Source organism: Mustela nivalis, assembly GCF_964662115.1.
Source record: "Mustela nivalis genome assembly, chromosome: 3".
Taxonomy (NCBI): domain Eukaryota; kingdom Metazoa; phylum Chordata; class Mammalia; order Carnivora; family Mustelidae; genus Mustela; species Mustela nivalis.
This window is the reverse complement of record NC_139022.1, coordinates 149,919,230-149,942,611: the sequence shown is the minus strand read 5'-3', so window position 1 is coordinate 149,942,611 and position 23,382 is coordinate 149,919,230. Positions and strand designations below refer to the sequence as shown.

Here is a 23,382-nt window from a genome sequence, read left to right as displayed (position 1 = left end):
AAGTGTTCCTACACAGTGAAGGAAACAATCAATAAAGCTGAAAGGAACCTACTGAATGGGAGAATATATTTGCAAATGGCATATCCAGTAATGAGGTAGTGTCCAAAATAAATAAATGATACAAGTCAACATCAAAAAAACAAATAATCCAATAAAAATAGAAGACATGAACAGTCATTTCTTTGAAGACATACACATTTTAAAAGATGCTCAAAATCACTTAGGGAACTGCAAATCAAAACTACAATGAGGTATCATCTCACACCTGTCAAAATGCATATAATCAGCAACATAAGAAAACAAGTGGTGGAAAGGATGTGAAGATGAAATCCTCTTACATTGTAAGTGGGAATGCAAACTGATGTATCCACTATGGAAAATAGTACAGCGGTTCCTCAAAAAAATTAAATATAGTACTACCCTATGATCCAGTAATCACACTATTGGGTATTTACTCAGAAAATGCAAAAACACTAATTCAAAGGGACACATACACCCCTATGTTTATTGCAACATTATTTACAATAGCCAAACTATGGAAGCAGCCCAAGTACCCATCAATAAGTGAATGGAAGAAGATGTGGTGTGTGTGTGTATAATGGAATATATATGTATATATAATGGAATATTAACCAGCCATAAAAAATGAATTTTTGCCATTTGCAACATGGATAGAGCTAGAAAGTATAATGCTAAGCTAAATAAGAGAAAGAAAAATAGTATGTGATCTCACTTATATGCAGAATTTATTTAAAAGATTTTATTTATTTATTTGACAGAGAGAGAACACAAGCAGGAGTGGTAGGCAGAGGGAGAGAGAGAAGCAGTTTCAATCCCAGGACCCTGGGGCTGTGACCTGAGCTGAAGGCAGATGCCCAACTGACTGAGCCACTCAGGCACCTCTTGTATGTAGAATTTAAGAAATAAAAGCAAACAAAGAAACAAAAGAGAGAGAGAGAGAGAGAAGAGAGACAGAGACAAACCAAGAAAGAGACTCTTGATTACAGAGAACAGACTGATGGTTGCCAGAGGGGAAGCTGGATGGGATGATTGTGATTAAAGAATACACTTGCCATGAATAAAAAAATAAAATTTTTTAATTTTTAAAAAAAGTAGCCCCTGGTCTACCATACTCCCAAGCAGTAGAAAAAGCAAACTCAACCATCAACCAGCCCCCATAACCCACTCACCCAACCAGGAACCCACACTTAGCCTGGGTAATCTAACAAATTTAAAGTGCACAAGCAAAAATCACAAACACAGAAGGAAACATGAAAGTAAGACATTATAAACAGAAACAATAAACAACAAAACAATCTACAAAGGCTTGAAATATTAGAGTTATCATATATATATATATATAAATAATAAAATAATAATGTTTTATATATCTAAGGCAGCGGGGGTTGGGAGGAATAGGACCATATTCGCAAATTTGTTCCACAAAGGGTGAGACTGTAAGTATTTTAAGCTTTGAAGGCCATTTGATCTCTGTCACAACTACTTAACTAGGCAGCTACAGCATCAAAGCTGTCATGGACAATGCTCAGATGAGCATGGCTATGTCGTGCAGCATTTGCAAGCTCTATCTGTGAGATTTGGAAGCTACAACTTAACAAACCTCCAATTCAAAGAAAAAGGACTGAAAATAAAAGATTCAAGAGAGCTCTTATTTAAAAAATTACAAACATCCAAGCATAATTTCTTTAAATAATTATCATGACCAAAATAAAAACTCAGTGGGGGGAATCAACCAAATAAACACAGCTACCAAGAGAATTAATAATTAACTGAAAGACACATCTGAAGTTTTATACAGAATGTGGCCCACAAGAAAAGGAGATGAAATACATGAAAGAGCTTAAAAAAAAATAAGAAAGATAATGGGAAAGCCTAACATACATTTAATAAGAATTTCTAACGGAAAGAAAAATGCAGAAGATGTAATACTTAAAAAGTCAAATACTAAGAATTTTTTGAATTGTTCAAAGACATGAAATACTTAGAATCAGTATGCCCAATAAATCCCCAAGTAGGATGTGAATAAACATTTAAACTTATTTTACTAAAAGTGTTTAAAACCGAAACAAAAATTGTTATTACAGAAAGAAGACAAATTATCCAGAAATAAAAGCAATTTGATGGACAGTTTGCTTTTTTTAACATATTAAGAAATAAAAATAATCAAAAGTGTAAGAATCTTGTATGAATCCTAAGTCAAAATGGTATCTGTTAAAGAAAAAGAAATCTATAAGACAGTCAGGAAAATCTGGACATTAGATGAAATAAAGAAATTACTGTTTAATTTACTTGTGTTAATGGTATTGTAGTTATAGATTTTAAAAGTCCTTATCCCTTAGAGATATATCCCTTAGAATCTTTATCCCTTAGTTATAGATTTTAAAACTCCCTATCCCTTAAAGATACAACTGATGTTATCTACAAATGAATTATTAGATGCCTGGCATTTGTTTTCAAATTATTCATGAGGGCGCCTGGGTGGCTAAGTGGATTAAGCCTCTGCCTTCACTGGGGTCATGATCTCAGGGTCCCGGGATAGAGCCCCACATCCAGCTCTCTGCTCGGCAGGGAGCCTGCTTCTCCCTCTCTCTCTGCCTGCCTCTCTGTCTAGTGTGATCTCTCGCTCTATCAAATAAATAAATAAAATCTTAAAAAAAAATTATCCATGAGGTGGAGAAGAGGATAAACAGCTGAAATAAGATTTTCCTTTATGTTTATAATAATTGAAGTAGGGTAAGCAATACATGAGGGTTCCTATACTTTTTTCTCTACTTAAGTCTATGTTTAATAATTTTCATAATACAGTATTTTTAATAAAAACTGATAATCCAAAGTGTTGACAAAAGTATGATTCTGGAGCAAGTCTTAGATATTGCTCCTATGAGGATACAGATACAGGAGATATATAGCCATATACAGATGTATAAATATATATAATATAAGCAGTGATTCTACTATACCAAGTTATAACCTAGAGAAATTTAGGTAGGAGTACCACAATTCACAAATAAGACCATGTATAAAATCAGTTTATAATTATTTATAGTAACAAGAAACTACCAATAACCCAAATGTCAATGATAGATTCAATATCTAAATGAAAGAAGCATCTAGCAACAGCAGCAGGAAAGTGAAATGAACAGAATCATATTTTGCAAAGGTCAGGGAAGGCTAATAACTCCCTTCTTGGCCTCCTGATTTGTCAATCAAGTTTAGCTAACCAACCAGTCTACATTTTCTGAATGACAAGTAACTAATTTTTAAAAGCAAGGTCTGATTTATCTTATAACCTCAACCTTGAAAATTCAGAAAACTTAACAGAATACTCTGACTATCATATATAGTCAGTAATTAACTGAATAAATAAATGAATGAATACAGCATTTCCACTCATGGTCACAAAGAATTGTCATTAATGACAACTCAAACATTATTTGCTAACAAAATACTAAGGTGATTAGGGTTAGACACACATAGCACAATTTTAATGCAACCATCCTTTCTACAATGTTGGTTTTGTGGCTTTCTCCTATTGAATTCTGAAGTCTCATGTGATTCAAAGTGGATATAAAGTGAAAGGATTAATTCATTCACTTATTCATTCAATTAACATTGATTTAGTAACATGTGCCATGCACAGGTTTCTCCAGGGGCCTCAGTCCACTATCCACAGACCAATCAAGAGTTAGCTTTCTAAATAATCAGATAATGTCATCCCCTGCTTAACCTTCTAATTGCTTCCCTTTGCAAGCATACCACAATCTCTAGTCTCACTCTCTCTTCTCCCTCTGGTTCATTGAGCACTAACCACTATTTGTTCTTATCTCTGGGCTTTTGTACCATGTTCTTTAACTAGGAAGAAGTAAGTAGACCTACCCCCCATATCTTCACTTTATGCCACCTCATTAGTCCTGAATCAAAAGTATCACTGCCTCTAAGAAGTTTTCTCTGACAATCGGAACTACCACTTTCAAATACCCAATTGCACACTATTCAGAGCATCAGTACTTAACTTTCTGTTTTCACGTGTTTATTGTCTGCATTCTCCCCCACTAGAATATAATCTCCTCACCGAGAGAGACACAATCTTTTTCAACACTGAATCACCAAGAAAGGAATGGTAACCTGCATATAGCAAGGGTCTATAAATGTTTTTCAACTGTCCTGAAGAAGGCAGACAGGAACAAATTATCACGAAGTTATAAGAAAGGTAACACAGAAAGTTTTATATACTATAAAAGCCCAAAGAAGGAAGATGCTGAACCTGCTGGGGATATTAAGATTAATTTATGTGGAAACCTACAATAAAGACTGGGAGAAGACAAAACTAGAATGGATAGAGTAGTTAAGAATCCAATGCTCTCATCCAGGAAAAATAAATGAGAGCCCAAATAAAGGCACAGTAGCAGAAATAAAAATAATTAGGATGCTTGGGTGGCTCAGTCTGCTGAGTGTTTACTCTTGGTTTTGGCTCAGGTCATGACCCTGAGATGGAGCCCCTGTCTAAGATTCTTTGCCCTTTCCCTCTCCCTCTCCCTCCCCTTCTGCTGCCCCCACCATGCACTCTCTCTAAATAAATAAAATCTTAAAAAATAGTAATAAAAATAACAGATTTAACACTTTTCAGAGATAAAATCATTATCATCAGACTGGTAGCAGATTTGATGTGTAGAATAAGGACAAGGAATGAGGCCAGGATGTCTCCTGGGTTCTTGCTTTGGCCCCATTAAAGTACTGCTCTTAGCCCAGAAGAAATATATAGAATGATTTTTAGAACAATAATTATTAAGTCTGAGATATAGCTTCGTTGATCTAAGTGACCATACGGTCAAGATGTTAAGTAAGCAATCTGGAACCCTCACACTAAAACATAAACATCACAGACATTTATTCCACCAATAAAAAAATAATCAAGTACATACAATGTGCTGGGCTGTTCTAGGCACTGAGGATACAATGGTGAACACACAAAAAAGTGTTTGTCCTCATAAAACTTACATTCTTTGGAGACAAACAATAAACAATACCGTAATAGCAATAGTGACAAGGACCATGGAAGAATAAAAGAATGGAAAGTGAGGGAGATAAGGGCTACTTTAGATAGAACAATCACAAAAGGCCTCACTGATAAACTGAGAGTTGAACAGAGAATTACACAAACTGAGGAAGGAAGCCTCCAAATATCTGGGAAGAACAATTCAGACAGGATTTAAAAAGAGGTACAAAGGTTCTGGCTCTGAAAAAAGACTATAGGTAGGAATGAATGGCAAGGAGGCGATTTTGCCAAATAAAGTGAGTAAGAGGAAAAGAGTTGGGCAATGAGATTATTGTAGAAGTAGCCAGGGACTAGATTACAATGGGAGTCATCACATATAGTGGCAGCGTATTTCTTAGAAAAATCATCTTGTCATACACATCCCAGTATTTAATACAGTGCTGAGAATATATGAGGTGCTCAATGAATTCTTTTCAAATTAGTAAGTGAATAAATCAATGAATTAACGAATCTCCATTATATATATTTTTTAATTTATTTTTTATTTTTTATAAACATATATTTTATACCCAGGGGTACAGGTCTGTGAATCGCCAGGTTTACACACTTCACAGCACTCACCCCTCACATACCCTCCCCAATGTCCATAACCACACTGCCCTCTCCCAACCCCCCTCCCCCCAGCGACCCTCAGTTTGTTTTGTGAGACTACGAGTCACTTATGGTTTGTCTCCATCCTAATCCCATCTTGTTTCATTTATTCTTCTCCTGCCCCCTTAACACCCCATGTTCCATCTCCACTCCCTCATTATCAGGGAGATCATGATAGTTGTCTTTCTCCGATTGACTTACTTCGCTAAGCATGATACCCGCTAGTTCCATCCACATCGTGGCAAATGGCAAGATTTCATTTCTTTTGATGGCTGCATAGTATTCCATTGTGTATATATACCACCTCTTCTTTATCCATTCATCTGTTGATGGACATCTAGGTTCTTCCCATAGTTTGGCTATTGTAGACATTGCTGCTATAAACATTCGGGTGCATGTGCCCTTTCGGAAAACTATGTTTGTATCTTTAGGGTAAATACCCAGTGGTGCAATTGCTGGGTCATAGGGTAGTTCTATTTTCAACATTTTGAGGAACCTCCATGCTGTTTTCCAGAGTGGTTGCACCAGCTTGCATTCCCACCAACAGTGTAGGAGGGTTCCCCTTTCTCCACATCCTCGCCAGTATCTGTCATTTCCTGACTTGTCAATTTCAGCCATTCTGACTGGTGTAAGGTGATATCTCATTATGGTTTTGATCTGTATTTCCCTGATGCCGAGTGATATGGAGCACTTTGTCATGTGTCTGTTGGCCATCTGGATGTCTTCTTTGCAGAAATGTCTGTTCATGTCCTCTGCCCATTTCTTGATTAGATTATTTGTTCTTTGGGTGCTGAGTTTGCTAAGCTCTTTATAGATTTTGGACACTAGCCCTTTATCTGATATGTCGTTTGCCAATATCTTCTCCCATTCTGTCAGTTGTCTTTTGGTTTTGTTAACTGTTTCCTTTGCTGTGCAAAAGCTTTTGATCTTGATGAAATCCCAACAGTTCATTTTTCCCCTTGCTTTCCTTGCCTTTGGCGATGTTCCTAGGAAGATGTTGCTGTGGCTGAGGTCAAAGAGGTTGCTGCCTGTGTTCTCCTCAAGGATTTTGATGGATTCCTTTCTCACATTGAGGTCCTTCATCCATTTTGAGTCTCTTTCCGTGTGTAGTGTAAGGAAATGGTCCAATTTCATTTTTCTGCATATGGCTGTCCAATTTTCCCAACAGCATTTGTTGAAGAGGCTGTCTTTTTTCCATTGGACATTCTTTCCTGCTTTGTCGAAGATTAGTTGACCATAGAGTTGAGGGTCTATTTCTGGGCTCTCTATTCTGTTCCATTGATCTATGTGTCTGTTTTTGTACCAGTACCATGCTTTCTTGATGATGACAGCTTTGCAATAGAGCCTGAAGTCTGGAATTGTGATGCCACCAACTTTGGCTTTCTTTTTCAATATTCCTTTGGCTATTCGAGGTCTTTTCTGGTACCATGTAAATTTTAGGATTATTTGTTCCACTTCTTTGAAAAAAATGGATGGTATTTTAATAGGAATTGCATTAAATGTGTAGATTGCTTTAGATAGCACAGACATTTTCACAATATTTATTCTTCCAATCCAGGAGCATGGAACATTTTTCCATTTCTTTGTGTCTTCCTCAATTTCTTTCATGAGTACTTTATAGTTTTCTGCATATAGATTCTTAGCCTCTTTGGTTAGGTTTATTCATAGGTATCTTAAATGGGATTGACTCCTTAATTTCTCTTTCTTCTGTCATGTTGTTGGTATAGTCCATTATATTTGACCACAATTTATATTTGACCAGTTCCTGAACTCCAATTCATCCCCAAAGGAAAAATCAAACAGCAACTTAAAGGGCTGTATTATAAGCTTTAGCAATCTTCAAAAGCAGAATTTTTAAAATCTTTCTAACAGGGACATCACCACTAGAAAGTACATATCCTTCCAAGGGGACTGCTTAAAGGAAACAGATACTTCAAAGGATATAATTTCTAGACTGTCTGCTAAAACAACACATCATTCAATAAACCCTTCACAAAATAATCAAAATATCATTTTAGACCAACCTCTGATCAGGTTGGACAGCCAAGAGTTTACTACTTCAGCACTATTCTAGGAAAAATCATTTAAAATAGTTGGGGGGAAATATGATGTATTGGTGTGTACAAGAGCAGTAAGTAATATAATCCCAAAAAACATGGTTCAAAATATAGATTTACTGCATTTTGTCATTCCTAATTAATACTATCAAACAAGCATTCACTCAAAATTCACCACTAAAACGAAGCATTTTTGATAGCTAATAATCCATACTCAATGAACTAACTAGTCTAGACTCAGAATCAACAAGGATCTTCGAAGGTTATTACTATGTTCCCACCTTCAGGGAATTCCAAATTTATTGTTTCCCATATTCCCAGAATAGACACATGAACATTTTAAACATTCTGAATATTTAAAACAAAGTGAATACTAATATTTTTTAAAATATCAACATTTTAAAAATGTACTTCATCAGAAGTTTCTTTACCTTCAGTAGAGTGAATACTTGTTTCACTTTCACATTTACTCTTGCTCTTGCCTACTGAAATAAGTAAAATGTTCTTTATTCTACTAATCTATGCTAAGCACATAGTGCTACGTTGCTTTCAAGTATTTAACCAATTTCCTATGCAATACTCAGTTCTAATTTCTTGGGGACAAGTACCAAGAGATGAGCAACGGAATCTTTTTCTATTAAAGCACCACCAACTCAGGGAGAAAGAAAAGCCCTAAAATCCAATGAAGATCTCAGGGTCCTGGGATCGAGTCCCGCATTGGGCTCTCTGCTCAGCAGGGAGTCTGCTTCCTCCTCTCTCTCTCTGCCTGCCTCTCTGCCTACTTGTGATTTCTGTCTGTCAAATAAATAAATAAAATCTTTAAAAAAAAAAAAAAAAAAAAAAAGAAGTAAAAGCAAAAACAAAAAACCCTTAACAATTAACATTTGTTTCAAATTAAGGAACATAAAACATTATCAAGTACAACAAAAGACAAATGTCCATTTCTATAGATGTCCTAGTATATTAAAGTCACAAGAAAAAAAACTAAAAATAGAGAAAGAAACAGAAACCAATGAGAGAAATTGAGAGATACAGGGAAAGAGACAAAAGCAATCACTTAAAGACACTTTATAACTATCAATGAGGTCTTCAGCATTCTCACTTAACCTCATAAAGTTCTACTATGTCTACTAAAAAAAATCAATTGCATTACTTTACGACTCTCTCATATGTTAAAACCTAAAGCAGGATTAGACAAGTGTTCTAATGGCCCCTTTTGAGCTCTTAAGAAAGAGAATCATAAAAGACATTTAAACATTTATGCTCCTTCAAGGAGAAGCATCTCTATTTTATACTCTAACAACTTTTCAACTTTGATTAATACTTAAAACTGTATGTTATAAATCTAAAATATTAACACACTGATATTTCTGTATCAGCATATCATTTTAAGTGAAGACCAAGAAATGTTTATCATCCTCCCTTTTTTTCCTATAGAAATACTAACCAATTTCAGTAATCATTCCACCAATTTTTTTAGGTAAACACAAAACTTTTATTGGACTGGAATTCTAAATTTTTCCAATCTTCTTTCTAACCTGTAGCTTTGAGTTTATTGAGTTCTGATTATACTTTTTCTTTCTTCCTTTTTTTTTTTTCTAAAGATTTTATTTATTTATTTTGACAGAGAGAGATTACAAGTAGGCAGAGAGGCAAGCAGAGAAAGAGGGGGAAGCAGGCTCCCCACTGAGCAGAGCCCAACACGGGGCTCCATCCCAGGACCCTGAGACCATGACTTGAGCCAAAGGCAGAGGCTCAATGCACTGAGCCACCCAGGAGCCCCTATACTTTTTCTTTAAACAATCATTAAGAAAAAAAAATTCACCTATCTAATGTATTGACTACCAACTATTAAAGCAAAAGATCAGGCTAAAAGAGGCAAAAGACTAAGATATTCAGAAAAAGATTTATATTTTTTAAATAAAGTTGGAATTAACGTCATTATTCCAAACTCTATCCACTCATTCAAATCCACTGCCCATTCAAAAGGAAAGACTATATCCGTATCATCACATACCTGATAGATATAAACAGCCTTGGATTAAAATAACTTGAACTCTACATACAACATGGTGATTCAACATAACATTGGGCAAATGAAACCAGATAAAAAAGAGTACATACTGTATGAGTGTATCACAGAAAGTTCAAAAACAGGCCAAACTAATCTATAGTATTAGAAGTCAAAATAGTTGCATCTTTCGTGTGGGAAAGTAGTGCCTCGAAAGAGACAGAACAGGAGCTTCTGAGGTATTAGCAGCATTCTGATTCTTGATCCGGGTTCTGCTTATTCATGTGTTCAATTTATCTAAATTTATAGGACTATACAATTATGACAAACATTTTTTGGATCTGTTTTCTTTAAATAAAAAGTAACTGAACATTTACAGCTCTCTCACAACATTATATATTTTAACATGTAAAAGAGAAAAGCATCTAATATCTCCACAGTTTTCAAGGCCCTCAGTAACTTACCCCCACCTTACAATGAATCCAATATGAATACTAAAATTCTATATCTTATTATTCCTCTCTCAATAAAATGTTTAATGCCTTTATTTATGCTCAATTCCTCTTGACTTAACAACATCCTTTTCTTTCAAAGCTGTAACAATGCCCCACTTTCTTTTATTTTTTCCCAGCTCACACTTATCTTTCCCTTCTCTCATTTCTGTTGTTTTAAATGACCACTAAAGAACACCTAATATATATAGGTATTAGGTACAGATATGTGCCAAACTGTGGCAAAATTGTAATAAATAGTTTACATTTTATTCCCTCAAGTGTTATTTTGAGCAGAGATAAGAAAATGTGCTCAGAAAAGGCAACTTGTCCAAACTCAAAAAACTTCTAAGGGGCGCCTGGGTGGCTCAGTGGATTAAGCCGCTGCCTTCAGCTCCGGTCATGATCCCAGGGTCCTGGGATCAAGCCCCACATCAGGCTCTCTGCTCTGCAAGGAGCCTGCTTCCTCCTCTCTCTCTGCCTGCCTCTCGCCGACTTGTGATCTCTGTCAAAAAATAAATAAAATAAATCTTAAAAAAAAAAAAAGACTTCTAAGAGGCAGCGTCAAGATTCAAATCCAGATTGGACTCTAAAGGCCATGTTTTCAGCTACAGAGAGAGTTAGACTATCTCTATTTTATGTAATTAGCATATTATTTAATGTTATTTTGTACATATTAGTCATATTTTGTACTTTAATATCTATCTTTATATAATCCTACAGTCCATGTTGTATACATAAATACTATCAAGTCATACCTCACCTACCTTGAACTATATGCTATGAGGCCAGGCTATCTGGAAAACAACCAAGACGTAAAAGTAAGCACACCAAAAAACAGCAATAAAGATTCAAAGTATGTATCCTCACCAAGTTTATTCACTACAGGTAACATAATATTGACAGCAGGGGCCCTTAATTCTACATAATCACAACCTATCGATATTTATTTTCCATATAATATTACCAAGTCCAGTTATATAGTTTCTATTTTATAGCACAGTAAAAGTAAAAAAAGAACTGCTAAACATAGGAATAAGAGTTGCAAAGTAAAGTGATAGCTGAGTATAAGAAAATAGCACATAAGACCAAAAGAGCAGTCCAATGTCACACAAGGTAGTAATAAATTGTTCTGCCCCCACCACCAACAAAATAATCGACATTCATGATGGCCCCAGCCAAAGAGAAAAGGTTAAAATGTAGTTGATATATTCTTCTTAACAAAGGAGAGAAATATGTAATAGTTATAGAAATAATTATATCAATAATGGCTAAAATGTATATTTCAGAGCTCAACCAGTAACTTTCTTCTTGAGGGCTCCAAATCAACATTATTATAATATACAGCATACTAATTTAATCGCTAATTATTCCAGCAATATGATTTATTTTCTACTGTACTTGTTTTTAGAAAGATTGTAAAAGGTTAAGTGTATGGGTTTTAGAATCAAAAACAGTGAATGGGATCTGAATCCTACCTCTCTCTTCTACTGACAGTATGACCTTGGGCTACTTGGGCTCCCTCTGGGCCCCACTTTCTTCACCAGTTATATAAGGATATTAAAACATATTTTCTACAAATGTAGGAAGACTAAATTAGATAATTTAAGTAATGTTTTTAACAGTTTCCAACATATACTGAAGTTCAAAATACGGTAACTGCTATTTTTTGTAATCAAAGACCATGTCTTAAACATCTGACAACCAGAACAATGCTGGACACATAAGCAGTACTCAGTAAGTAGTTGGGGACTGGCCTGTATGAGAAGAAAAGGTAAGACTCTCTAACACAGCAGTGTCCAACATAAGTAAACCTATTACTTTTATTTGTGAATATTTACAATATAAAAATATGAAAGAACTAGGATCAATTACTGAAAAATGATTTATTAAATTTTGGTTAATTTGATATAAGAATTTCATTTACAAACTTAGCTGCTCAGCAAAGAAACAACTTAGAATAAGCTACCTATCAATGAAAGGTTTGAGTGATGATGGATGACATCAAAGATTTGTTTTGAATGGGGGAGCTAATAAAATAATTTCTGAAGTTTCCAAATATGCTTAAAAATAAACATAACATGTAGATACACACATACCTCCCCCAATATATTCATATTCAAAGTATCCTAAGTGAACATTTACTTGGGATATAACTACTTATGTTAAAAATAACTACTTATTCTCTACAGTACCTTTAATATAGAAACAATTACTGATGTAAGTAAAAAATTCTTCCTAGGATTCAAAAGTAAGTCTAAACTTTTTAAATAAAATAAAATAACTATCAAAAGAAACAGCAGCATAGTTAAAGGCAACACAACAGCTTATCCAAATTTCTTAATCTCCTTTTTTATCTCCTTTTAAACAATGATCAGCATGTTTTTAAATGTCTTCCATTTCGCTAGGTAAAACAATTATATTTCCGTATTCAAAACAATGGTGAAACATGAACACATCTCCCATGACAAAGGAGAAAAAGGTTACTGTAAGGTTCTTATTAAAATATACAAAGTGATATAAACATTTCTTAAGGCTATGCTAATCTAAAATTTAACTCATTAAAAAGTTGTAAAAACTTCTGTTGAGAATTATCCTTACATGACATGAAATCTTATGTAAGAATCTGACCTGCTTTATACCAAGTTATGGCATTCAAAAATAACATTAGAAATCCCAAACTACATCAATAAAATAAAAACACAAGTTATTCTAAATAAAGCAGAAAATAGCTATTTGTATTCAAATATTCCATTATCATGATTTTATGCTAATCATATAATAGACACAATTAAAAATTTATCCACAATACATATAAATAAAACATTCCACAATATTCCACTAGCCACCTGGTCACAAACACAGAAACTGCCATAACTAAATGTTAAGAGTTCACAGCTCACCTACCTCCAACCACTGGAGTCTTCTCACTCTTTCTGCAACTCTATTCCCTTCAGTTTTTCTTTTTCTTTTTTCTTTTTTTTTTTTTTTTTCTTGGGATAAGGGGGTTGGTGGTGGTGGTGGTGGTGTGGTGAACGTTAGGGAGTATATTATACAGAATTATGAGCAGAGAAAAAAACAGGGCAATTAAAAGTTTTAGTATATGAGGGATGAACATTAAGCATGGAAAGAATAAGCAATACTACCTTAAGATGTGATTTCTCGAAGTATGAGACTATGAGACTAGATAAATATATTTATGTGCACACATCTAAAAGCAGTTAAATACACTCTTATCTGGCAAGTTGCTCCTTCTTAGTAACTAAAAGTAAATTACTTGGCAGTCTTCTTTGTTTACAGCTTCTGTGTCTCTTCACTCTTTATTCATTTTAAAAAACACATGAAATTACACTGGATTCTGAACAAGATCACTAAAATCCCTGCAAGTGGCAATTCAACTCTCATTTTGCCGCTTTAATAAAAGCAATAATTTCCCCAGTATACCATTTACCCAAATAACTAGAGGGCTGGGTAGGTTGTCTGGATTTAGCAATGCAACATTCCATGTTTTTCAGAATGATCTTAATTTCAAATATTCTATCTCACCATGAGGCCACGTGTTTAAATTCTGAGGTCAGCAAATATGGTCATTTCAGTGTGGAAAGTAAAAAAACACTACCCATCTCATATATAATCTCTACTTCCAAATTACATAAATCTCGAAGTAAGTTTGATAACAAATTTATAAAGCCCTTTGAACATGCAGTATTAATGAAGGGGAAAGGAAACACATATACTACAAAACAATGGAAGAAAAAAAGTCATTTATACTTGGATTTGGAATAACAGCCAAGCATTTATATACTCATAGTCACAAGCACACAATTATTTCACAGTATGCCTAAAAGCTCTCAGTCCAGTACTGCACTACCTTTAAAGGCCAGAAAAGCCCGACTTTAGAGATATAATTAATCTTCAATAATTATGAGAATTATATAATCACCAACTTTTCCTCAACATTACTTTCAAGTATGGAATAATATGCTAGAAATGTTAGTTCACAAAATTAAGTTGCAATTTTTAAAAACACTGACCCAAAGTTCTACCTGAATGCTACCGTTTAATGCAAAAAAGTCTGACAGTCTGACTGGTGTCAAGACTTCTATGAGGTCTTCCCTCTAAGCTATTCCTTACCTATCTCCCATTTTTTGAATTTTCTGAATGACTCCAGCTTTTGATTCCTTTATAAGGACAACTAACAGGTTCTTCAAATACTACTGTCTTATACTATGCCCTGATACAGGTATATCCCAACTATAATATAAACTTGAAACCAAGAATTGTGCCTTTCTGATTCATGGTAACACTTACTAACCCAATTATATAATATATGGATCAAAAATATGCTGACTGGCATTAACAAACCACTATAAACTCTAATCTTCAAACCATTGGAGCAAAAAAATGGCAAAGTAATTGACAGAGTTAAATTCTTGAAAAGGCAGGTAATTAAAAAACTGTCTTCTGTATTTCTTACAAAACTCAACTGAACTTCATAAATAGGATATGTTTGAAGTTCTGGCACACCCCAATTTTATATAAATTTCATCATTACCAGGTACGTTGCTTGGTTTATGCAATCTGCCTGGCTCAAAGACTTTGTAAAAGGGATTTTAAGAATGTACTTAAGTTTCAGTTCTCTTTCAATCCTATGACTTGGGACATATGTTATATTTGTCTGGCTTTACACAATTATCTTCATTTTAGTTTGGCATCTGTATAATTTTAGAAGTATATTCAGATAAAATTTTAAAGTAGCTATTCAGCTTTAACCTGGCCACACTAACAAAAAAGCACAGATAATACAAAACAATGGATGATCCAAAAAGCGTTAACAGTCAACTCTCAAATATTCGCATGTGGTTTACCTAATATACATTTTCACCTATCTATGTTTGCTATTCTAATAGTATTTGCTCAGGAAATAAAAATTGATGCTAATAATTCACATAAAAGAAAAGACATATCAATCTATTGTAGGGGAGGAAAGAATGTAAACTCTTCCCAAGCCACATACAAGTAATGCTATTTAAATTATGTAATTTAGCACTCTTCCGTCATTATTCACCTTTTTTAAGTGCAGGTAAATGAGAGTGGACTGTATTTAGCTTGGTGATAGTCAGAGATACAGACACACAGGCATGCAAACCATTCACTCACCCCACTGTGCTTTTCACAGCCCTATTTTCAGTAGCCTGAGACCTGGGAGGGGGAGGAGGCAGCAAGTCACTGCAGATGATCACTTAAAAGGAAATTGAGAGTTGACTATAATTTACATTTAAAGTGCTATGAAATACCATCACTCCTACATGTAATCATTACTGTTTATGGGAATATTTCTTACAGTGATTTAATAAGGCTGTAATGCTTTCTTTTTAACCTTTCAATATCCCAGAAACACGGAGATATCTGAGGATCACAAAGACAGCAGATGACAGTGCTACACGTGTAATGTAGTATGTATTTCAGATACAGGGAACTGAAGCCCAAAGAGATTAAACAGTATGCCAACATCATCTTTATATTAAGGAAGAGTAGAACGGAATTCTCCAAACACCAATTTCAATGCTACAGTCTTACAGTCTCTTCAACCAAAACTCCCCTCTTGTCTTCTGAGATCATAGTCTTGCTAGTTTTCTTCTCTTGGGCACCTTATTCTCATTTTTTGGTTCTTAGGCTATGACACTCTCCTCAGCTTATCCTCTTAACATTTAAATCTTTTGCTTTCTCCATTTACATTCTTCCCTGTCTCCAGGCCCCATGCAGAGAACAATCAGATCACAAGTTTAGAACCAAGCCAGTATTTGCAGCTACCTTTTATATATGATTGACTTAATCGCCTGAAATTCAAAGTACAAAGCTTAACTCATTATCATCCCTCCAAAATGGATTTCTTCATTTCATAGCACCATCAATCTCAATGTCCCTCAGGACTGCAAACCTAAAATGTTCTTTCAATTCTACTCTCCTTAATGCTGTACTATTCCATTTCCCATCTCTCTCTCCATTCTGACCTTCAATAAAATGCTTCAATCATTATTATATCACAGATGCCGGGGAAGCTTAAGATACAGTAACGGAAAAACAACAGGACAAAGAACGTAAGGCATCGAGAAGTGATATTTTTAAAAAGGAACAAACAAAATGTAGAAAAGTAGAGGAGGAAGCAATCCCAGTAAATACTCACTCGGATGATTTCTAGACGTTGCAAGTAACCTAGACCTTAAAGAATTAGGACTTCAACAAAGAGTACTGAAAATGAAATTCTAGGCAGAGGAAACCACCTGCACGAGGTCAAGTAAATAGAAACCACATGCCATATGCAAGGAATAAATCATTTTTTCCAAAGCAGATTCTCAACTAGGGGTATAACACAATCTCCAAGGGGAAAGAACAAATATGGGGAGGTAAGTGCTTTGGACTTGCTAACTTTCCCCATTCCTGCTGAAAAGCGCTGTGTGTAAAGAAGGAAGAGAATGTCTTACACAAGTAAACTCTGCACAGGGGCTGACAGAATAGTATGATTAAGACAGTACAGAAGATAATAATTCTGGGGGCGCCTGGGTGGCTGGCTCAGTGGGTTGAGCCTCTGCCTTCGGCTCAGGTCATGGTCTCCGGGTCCTGGGATCGAGCCCCCGAGCGCCCCAAGCGCCCCGAGCGCCCCGAGCGCCCCAAGCCGCCCCGAGGCCAGCATGGGCTCTCTGCTCAGCAGGGAGCCTGCTTCCCTTCCTCTCTCTCTCTCTCTCTCTGCCTGCCTCTCTGCCTACTTGTGATCTCTGTCTGTCAAATAAATAAATAAATAAAATCTTAAAAAAAAAAAAAAGAAGATAATTCTGGAATAAATCATAAAAGGCCTTCAATGCCAAGAAATCTGGACTTTATTCTGTGAGCAACAACATGCCAGGGAAGTGTGAGTGTTCTGGGTTTTGTTTTGTTTTTTTTTTAATTTAAGGGAATGATAAGATCAGATCTACATTTCAGGATAATAATCCTGGCAATCACATAGCCGAGAAAGTGAAGAAAAGGTGACAGAAAAAATTTTACATCATCCAAATGAGATAATAAAGATGTGAACAAGACCAAGACAACGTTATAGGAAAGAACCCATCTCCTTAGGTATTTCACCGGCAATCTGAAGGAACACAGCACCTGAACAAAGATAATCTGTAGGTCTTTAGATTGATTATTACAAAGGATGGTGGTAGTAACTAGAAAGTAAAAAGAATATGCTTTGGGATGAAAAGTTTTATATATCAGGCCTTTAGATGAGTAGTAGACACATAATACTAATATATTTTGTAAGCTTAAAAGAAATTTAATTATCATAACTATCTCAGCACATGGATTTTTTTTTTCCCAATTCATGGATTTTTGAAGCTCTCATTGTAAAGGCTGTTCAGGGACATAGCACCTAGCACCGTAGGAAAGAAGAGATCAAGGACAGAATCTTAAGGCTCACTTGCTTAAGTAGCTGGAAGACTAGTCAGGGAACACAGAAGGGGCAGCATGAGAGGCAGGAAAAGAAGCAGGAGAATATTTCACAGAAATCAAGTGACATAGTTGCAAGAATAGTAATAGTGTAGTGCCTACAAGTGCATGATCTGCAGTCACTCACTAATCCTATGACCCTGGCTGAATTACTTAACCTGAATTTCAGACCTTTAGAATTTTAAAGCCTATATCCTCAACTGTAAAATAGGGATAAAAAGAGTACCTCAGTTATTAAAGATTAAGTGAGATAACATATTTTAGAGCCTGGAACAAAACTATTAATACAGCAGTAGTTCTAAAATAGAATAGGGAACTTAAAAATGCCAATGAATTTTACATGAGATTACCAGCATCCTTTAAAAAACTATTTTCAGTACACAGGGAAAGCTGTGCTTAGAAGACTAGAGCGGTTAAGGAAGAAAGCTCTAGCCGGTTAAGGAAGAAAGCTCTAGAGTGAGGATGAACTATTCTTTCCATAGAGTCGATGGAAAAACAGATATTTTGTAATCTTTGTCTTTATCTTTCCACACCTCCCACTATCATCTGATGCCTGGTATAGTACCTAATCCATATGAAGGATATAACAAATGATGACTGAACGTAAGAAAACTTCCAATAGGAAGGAAGAAATGAAGAAGAAAGGGATCTCAGTTCTACAAAGAATCTTAGAGGAAACAGTATTAAAAGCATAAAATTCCTTTCCAGGTTAGCCTTGAAAGGGAACAGAGATGCTTTATTTCCTGACTCAGGGAACCAAAAGATATATATGTATAAAATACCAAGGAGAGAAGACAGGCACACCCACCTGGCTGGCTCCGTAGGTAGAGCATGTGACTCTTGATCTGGGGTACTGAGTTCAAGACCCACACTGGGCACAAAGATTACTTTAAAAAATAAAGGGAAGGAGTCAAGGGAATTCACATTAGACAGCTTTGACCTTCTTAATAAAGTAAGTTCTCTGCACAGTGTAGTCAGTTTGAAATCTGAAGAAACCAAATTAGTTGATTACTCCATTTCAATATATATTGACCTTTATTTCTAACTCTAACATTCTAGTCTAGTTCACCACCATTTCTTGGATTACATCAGTGGAGCTTCCTAGGCTGCTCCTTTTCCTGCTGACTTTTACCTTTCAGAAGGTGTGGTCCAGTCTCTTGGAACCCATGTTTCCTTTCATTATGTCCACCACTATTCTTATGAGAAGTCAAACATTCTGTGAAGCCTTCTCTGATCCTCTACCCACCAAACAATTCATCACTTTCTCCTCTAGGTTATTTCTGGTCCTTGTACAGTTTGGTTACTTAATTTATCATTCCATATTGCAATCGCTTAATCTGTTCCAGTAAATACCTAAAAGAGGGAATAACATCTTCCTTATCTTCATTCCTCCAGCACTTAATTCAGCATTTAGTAAATAACAAGCATTCAGTCAACATTTGTTGTCTAACTCAAGTCAGTAATCAAACAACATGAGTAATCTATCTGCTCACTAGAAAAAAATCTTAAAACAAAAAGCAGTATTCAAATCTGCATCACTCAGTTAACCTTCCTATCTTTCTAAGTATGAAACAGCAACTAAGACAGCCAATTTCTGTATTCTTTCTAACAGAAAAGTAAAAGAATTGGATAATCAAGAAATATAACTCAATATTATTACATAAATTCTATTCTGAAAGATTTCAATACAGGTTTGTCCATGTCCTGAAAATTCACTTTGAACACAATGATTAAATTACTGTACAGTAAGAAGAACTTACACAGGAAGAATATCCTGTGTCTTTTCACGTTACTCAGTACCACAAATGTACTAGGAGACTGATAAAAAAAAAAAGCCAGGCTATCCTTGCAGTGGAAGTGACTAAGGGAAGCTTTTTGGTTTCAAAATAGATATTGGCATGCAAAACAGAGAGAGTATTTAAATTATATCAATAGCAACTATCAGGGACTTTCACAAAATTAAGTAGTTGTTTGAACAAAACTGAAAGCAGCAATCACCAGTAAGTTTACTGTGAGATCTACTGCCGTACTTCAGTAGATCACATTCCTAAACTAGATCAAAATTAGTCCACCAACAATTTTTAACTGAAGTACACTATGTATGAACCAACTACCAAAACCAAAGCACCTAGAACTTTCCTGGGCCTCAAGAAGTTTGCAAGGCTAGCCAAATCTTTATTACTAAGAAATTTCTGGAGTCAGAGAAAAATTCTAAGGTTCTATAAAATAAAATACTACATTTTATCTCAAGTACATATGATACTCTTTGCTTAGACCTAATTTACTGGTAATCTCACAGAATATTCCTTTACAGTTGTTATATTCAAGAACTCGGGGCACCTGGGTGGCTCAGTGGGTTAAAGCCTCTGCCTTCGGCTCAGGTCATGATCCCAGGGTCCTGGGATCAAGCCACACATCCATCGGGCTCTCTGCTCAGCGGGGAGCCTGCTTCCTCCTCTCTCTCTGCCTGCTTCTCTGCCTACTTGTGATCTGTCTGTCAAATAAATAAGTAAAATCTTTAAAAAATAATTAAAAAAAAAAAAAGAACTCTACTTCAGACAAGCTATACCCAATTAACAGTATGTCTCAAAAAAATGAAAGCCTCAATACCATAATTCCTTATTGTTTATAATGTTCAGAACAACTCTGAAATATTTTAAGTGCAATATAAATAATCACAACTGGTTTCATAGTGTGGGAAAACAACTAACGTTTAGTTAACATCACTCACAAAAGTATCAGCTCCTGTACTGAGTATTTTAAGCATTAGTTCATTCACTTCTCACATTCTTAATAGCCCTTTGAAGTTATCTCTCTTTGAGTTGAAGAAAACAAGAGTTAAACAAGGTCAAATAACTTGCCCCACATCACCTATTAAGTATGCCCACTGAGATTAAAACCCAGAACTATTTGACTGTACAGTCTGATCTCTTTTCACTATACATTGAGGGTTCCTTTAGGAATTACAATGACCATGACCTCTGTTTAACAATGAACTCTGTGAGATAGCTACACAATGAATTTCTCAAAGGTTATATAAAAACAATTAAAATGAGATCAAACACTGCCTTCACATTAAAAACATGTAGTTTTGGTTACCCAAACTTTATCTAAAATGTACTGTAATTCAATCCACAAACAGCTGCCTTTCAGCGGCAACCAGACTGCCCAAGAGCTCAAAAACTATTACTAAAGAATAATTAATTCCTCCTGAGGCTTCTTGAGGTTAGATCCACAGGACTTTAGATTCACAAACCTTTCAACAATGAAATGTCTGTCTGAATAGCAGTTCCTTGAACAACAGCTTCCCTATATAATAAATTATTTTTTATTCTCATATAGCTTCTCTTACTTGCATATGCCTTTTGCCATCAATTTCAATAGGCTGTGTATATTCCAAACTAAACTATATTTTATCAGGGCAAGTAGAAATAGCATTTTTTGCTTGTTGCATTATCCTAAAAACATCTATTGACTGTAATGTTCACAAAATGCTCAGGAACTATAACATTTTAAATAGTAGACATACACTTATCTGTGCACTTGAGTAAGTTTGAAGTAAATCAAAGGTATCAAAACAAATTTGTACATTTTTTTACAAACCAAAATTTTGATACCAACCACAGAAACTGCTACATACAGCTCAGCAAACTCAACCTAAAGCACAAATATAACATTTCTAGCACCACATCCAAGCAAACTTTTAAGGAGAAAATTAAGACAGAAGATAAGTTCTCTTTTCACCATCTAAATACATATGCCCATGAAGAAATTAAATCACTAATAAAGTACATCTGTTACAAAACACAAATGTTAATTTTGAACCCTGTGGGAATTTTGTTTTTGTTAGGAAATTTACTAGACTACCACATACATTTCATATAGATTTTTCGTGTGTGTGTTTTAAAGTCAAGTTTCCAAACTGTTACACAAAAGTCAAAAGCTTTACATCTTTCTACACAAATGTCCGTGAAAAATGAACACTAATGAAAAGAAGTTTCAGTTTAGTGCATTAGTAGAAACCCATCTGCCTATTAGCACCAGCATCTAGCTCGCCCAAAACAAAGTCCCTGAACTTTCAGAATAAAATATTCGTACAAAAATGTACTCTCGTAGCTAAACGAAAAGCAGCAGTTTAGTTTATAAGTTATCTTACACTGTGAAATATAAAATACCGCAGATAATGCACTATGCTTTAAATACCAGAGATGAGCCTCAACAATGAGCCCGCATCTGACAAATACTTTAGATAACAGTCATTACGTCAAGTAGAACATGGGTTAAATTTTTTAAATTTTTAATGAACTGTTTACGACTTTCTTTAACTTCCTAAAGTGTTTTTCAGATCTCAGAAAGGAAACTCATTCTATACAGCTGAACCAGCTTACACTCTAGCCGGTGTGAAATATGACTTCTTCGGAATCAGTAGACCAAATCCTGTTTACCGTGGAAGAAAAAAAAAAAAAAAAGAAAGAAAGAAAGAAAGAAAGAAAAGAAAGAAACACCTTGTATACAACTACTGTATCTTCAGCGAGATATTGTCGAATACACTCCATTACGGTGACTAGTATAAGATTCACTGGCCAGTAGCTGGATTAGATCCTTAAAAACACAACCGCGGGGTTCGCCCAGTTCCCAAGGTGTAAACAAACCCGTCGCCACTGCAGAAGGTAAACAATGAACCTGCAGCGAGGGTGAGGGGGCGGTCTTTGCCAACTACAGTCCCAGCCACCCGGGAAAGGGAAACGGGAATGAACTACAGCGTAAACCAGACACTTAACCATAGTCCCCGATTCTAGGTTTCACTACCCAGTTATCAATGCTGCGGGTCCCCCAGGGCGGTGAGCAAACAGTAAAGCAGTCACGCAGGCAAGCAAGAACCCAGCAGGTCCGGCTTCTGCTCTGGGGGACGGGGAGGGCAGGATGTGGTCGCTCTTCCCTCAGACATCCTCCGGCAACCTAAATAACAGCTTCTACCTCCCGCCGGCCGCCTCCAGGCGAATGGCTGCACGAGCTCCGGGATGGGAGTGAAACGCTCCCTCGGGGGTCCAGAACACCCAGACGGTCGCCGGCTCCGCGGAGTCCCGCCTGGCGTTCCGCGGCACCCGCCGCACCCAGAGGCCCGGAGAAAGGCGCGGGGCCAGGGAAGCGGGCACCGGGAAGGGGGATGGGTCCCGGGAGGCTGCCCCGGGCTTGGCTCCCGCGAGCCAGCAGGCGGGGCTCGGGCTCTGCCTCCCGCACCCCCGCCGGTCCCGTGCGGGGCCCGCCCCTGGCCCCGGTCCCCGGCCCCCAGCTCCTCCCCAGCAGCGCGCCCTCGCCGGCGCCCGCGGCGCCCCGCGTTACCTCGGGTCAGATCCAGCGGGACGTTCTCCTCGCCGCTGTCATTCCGCCCTGTGCGAAACAGACACACAGCTCCAATTAGGATTCGCTCGCAGGCCAGCGGCGGCAACCCTGGCTCCGGCCAGCGCCCCTAATCGCTCCCCCAGCCCAGGGCCAGGGGGAGGCAAGGGCCAGGGGTCGCGGGCCCCAGGCGGGAGGGAGCGAGGGTTGCAGCGAGCTTACCTCGTATTCGGAGGTTCTTCAGCGAGCGGCCGCGGCCGATCGCCGCCATATTGACGGGTTTCAGTCACAACACCGGAAACCTCGCCCAATCGCGCGAGAACCCCT

General features: G+C 36.6%; 1 protein-coding gene and 1 long non-coding RNA gene across 7 annotated transcripts in view; one reads left to right on the top strand and one right to left on the bottom strand.

The window, feature by feature from the left end:
• The window catches only part of LOC309861018, a 78,163-nt gene extending 55,963 nt beyond the window's left edge, over positions 1 to 22,200 (top strand). The window contains exon 2 of the long non-coding RNA XR_014309729.1: positions 22,051 to 22,200. This is a non-coding gene — a long non-coding RNA (uncharacterized lncRNA). The remainder of the gene's footprint in view (positions 1 to 22,050) is intronic.
• RICTOR (RPTOR independent companion of MTOR complex 2) overlaps positions 1 to 23,382 on the bottom strand; it is a 136,012-nt gene extending 112,630 nt beyond the window's left edge. For 4 of the 6 annotated variants that reach the window (XM_082723410.1, XM_082723412.1, XM_082723411.1 and 1 more), the window contains exons 1-2: positions 23,278 to 23,382; positions 23,059 to 23,106 (exon numbers count right to left, since the gene is read on the bottom strand). In XM_082723410.1, coding sequence (XP_082579536.1) covers positions 23,059 to 23,106; positions 23,278 to 23,326 — 97 coding nt within the window. In that variant the 5' untranslated portion in view covers positions 23,327 to 23,382. Of the gene's footprint in view, positions 1 to 15,387; positions 15,430 to 22,692; positions 22,994 to 23,058; positions 23,107 to 23,277 lie in introns of those variants that run through there. The other 2 variants (XM_082723413.1, XM_082723415.1) reach the window with 2 other exon arrangements.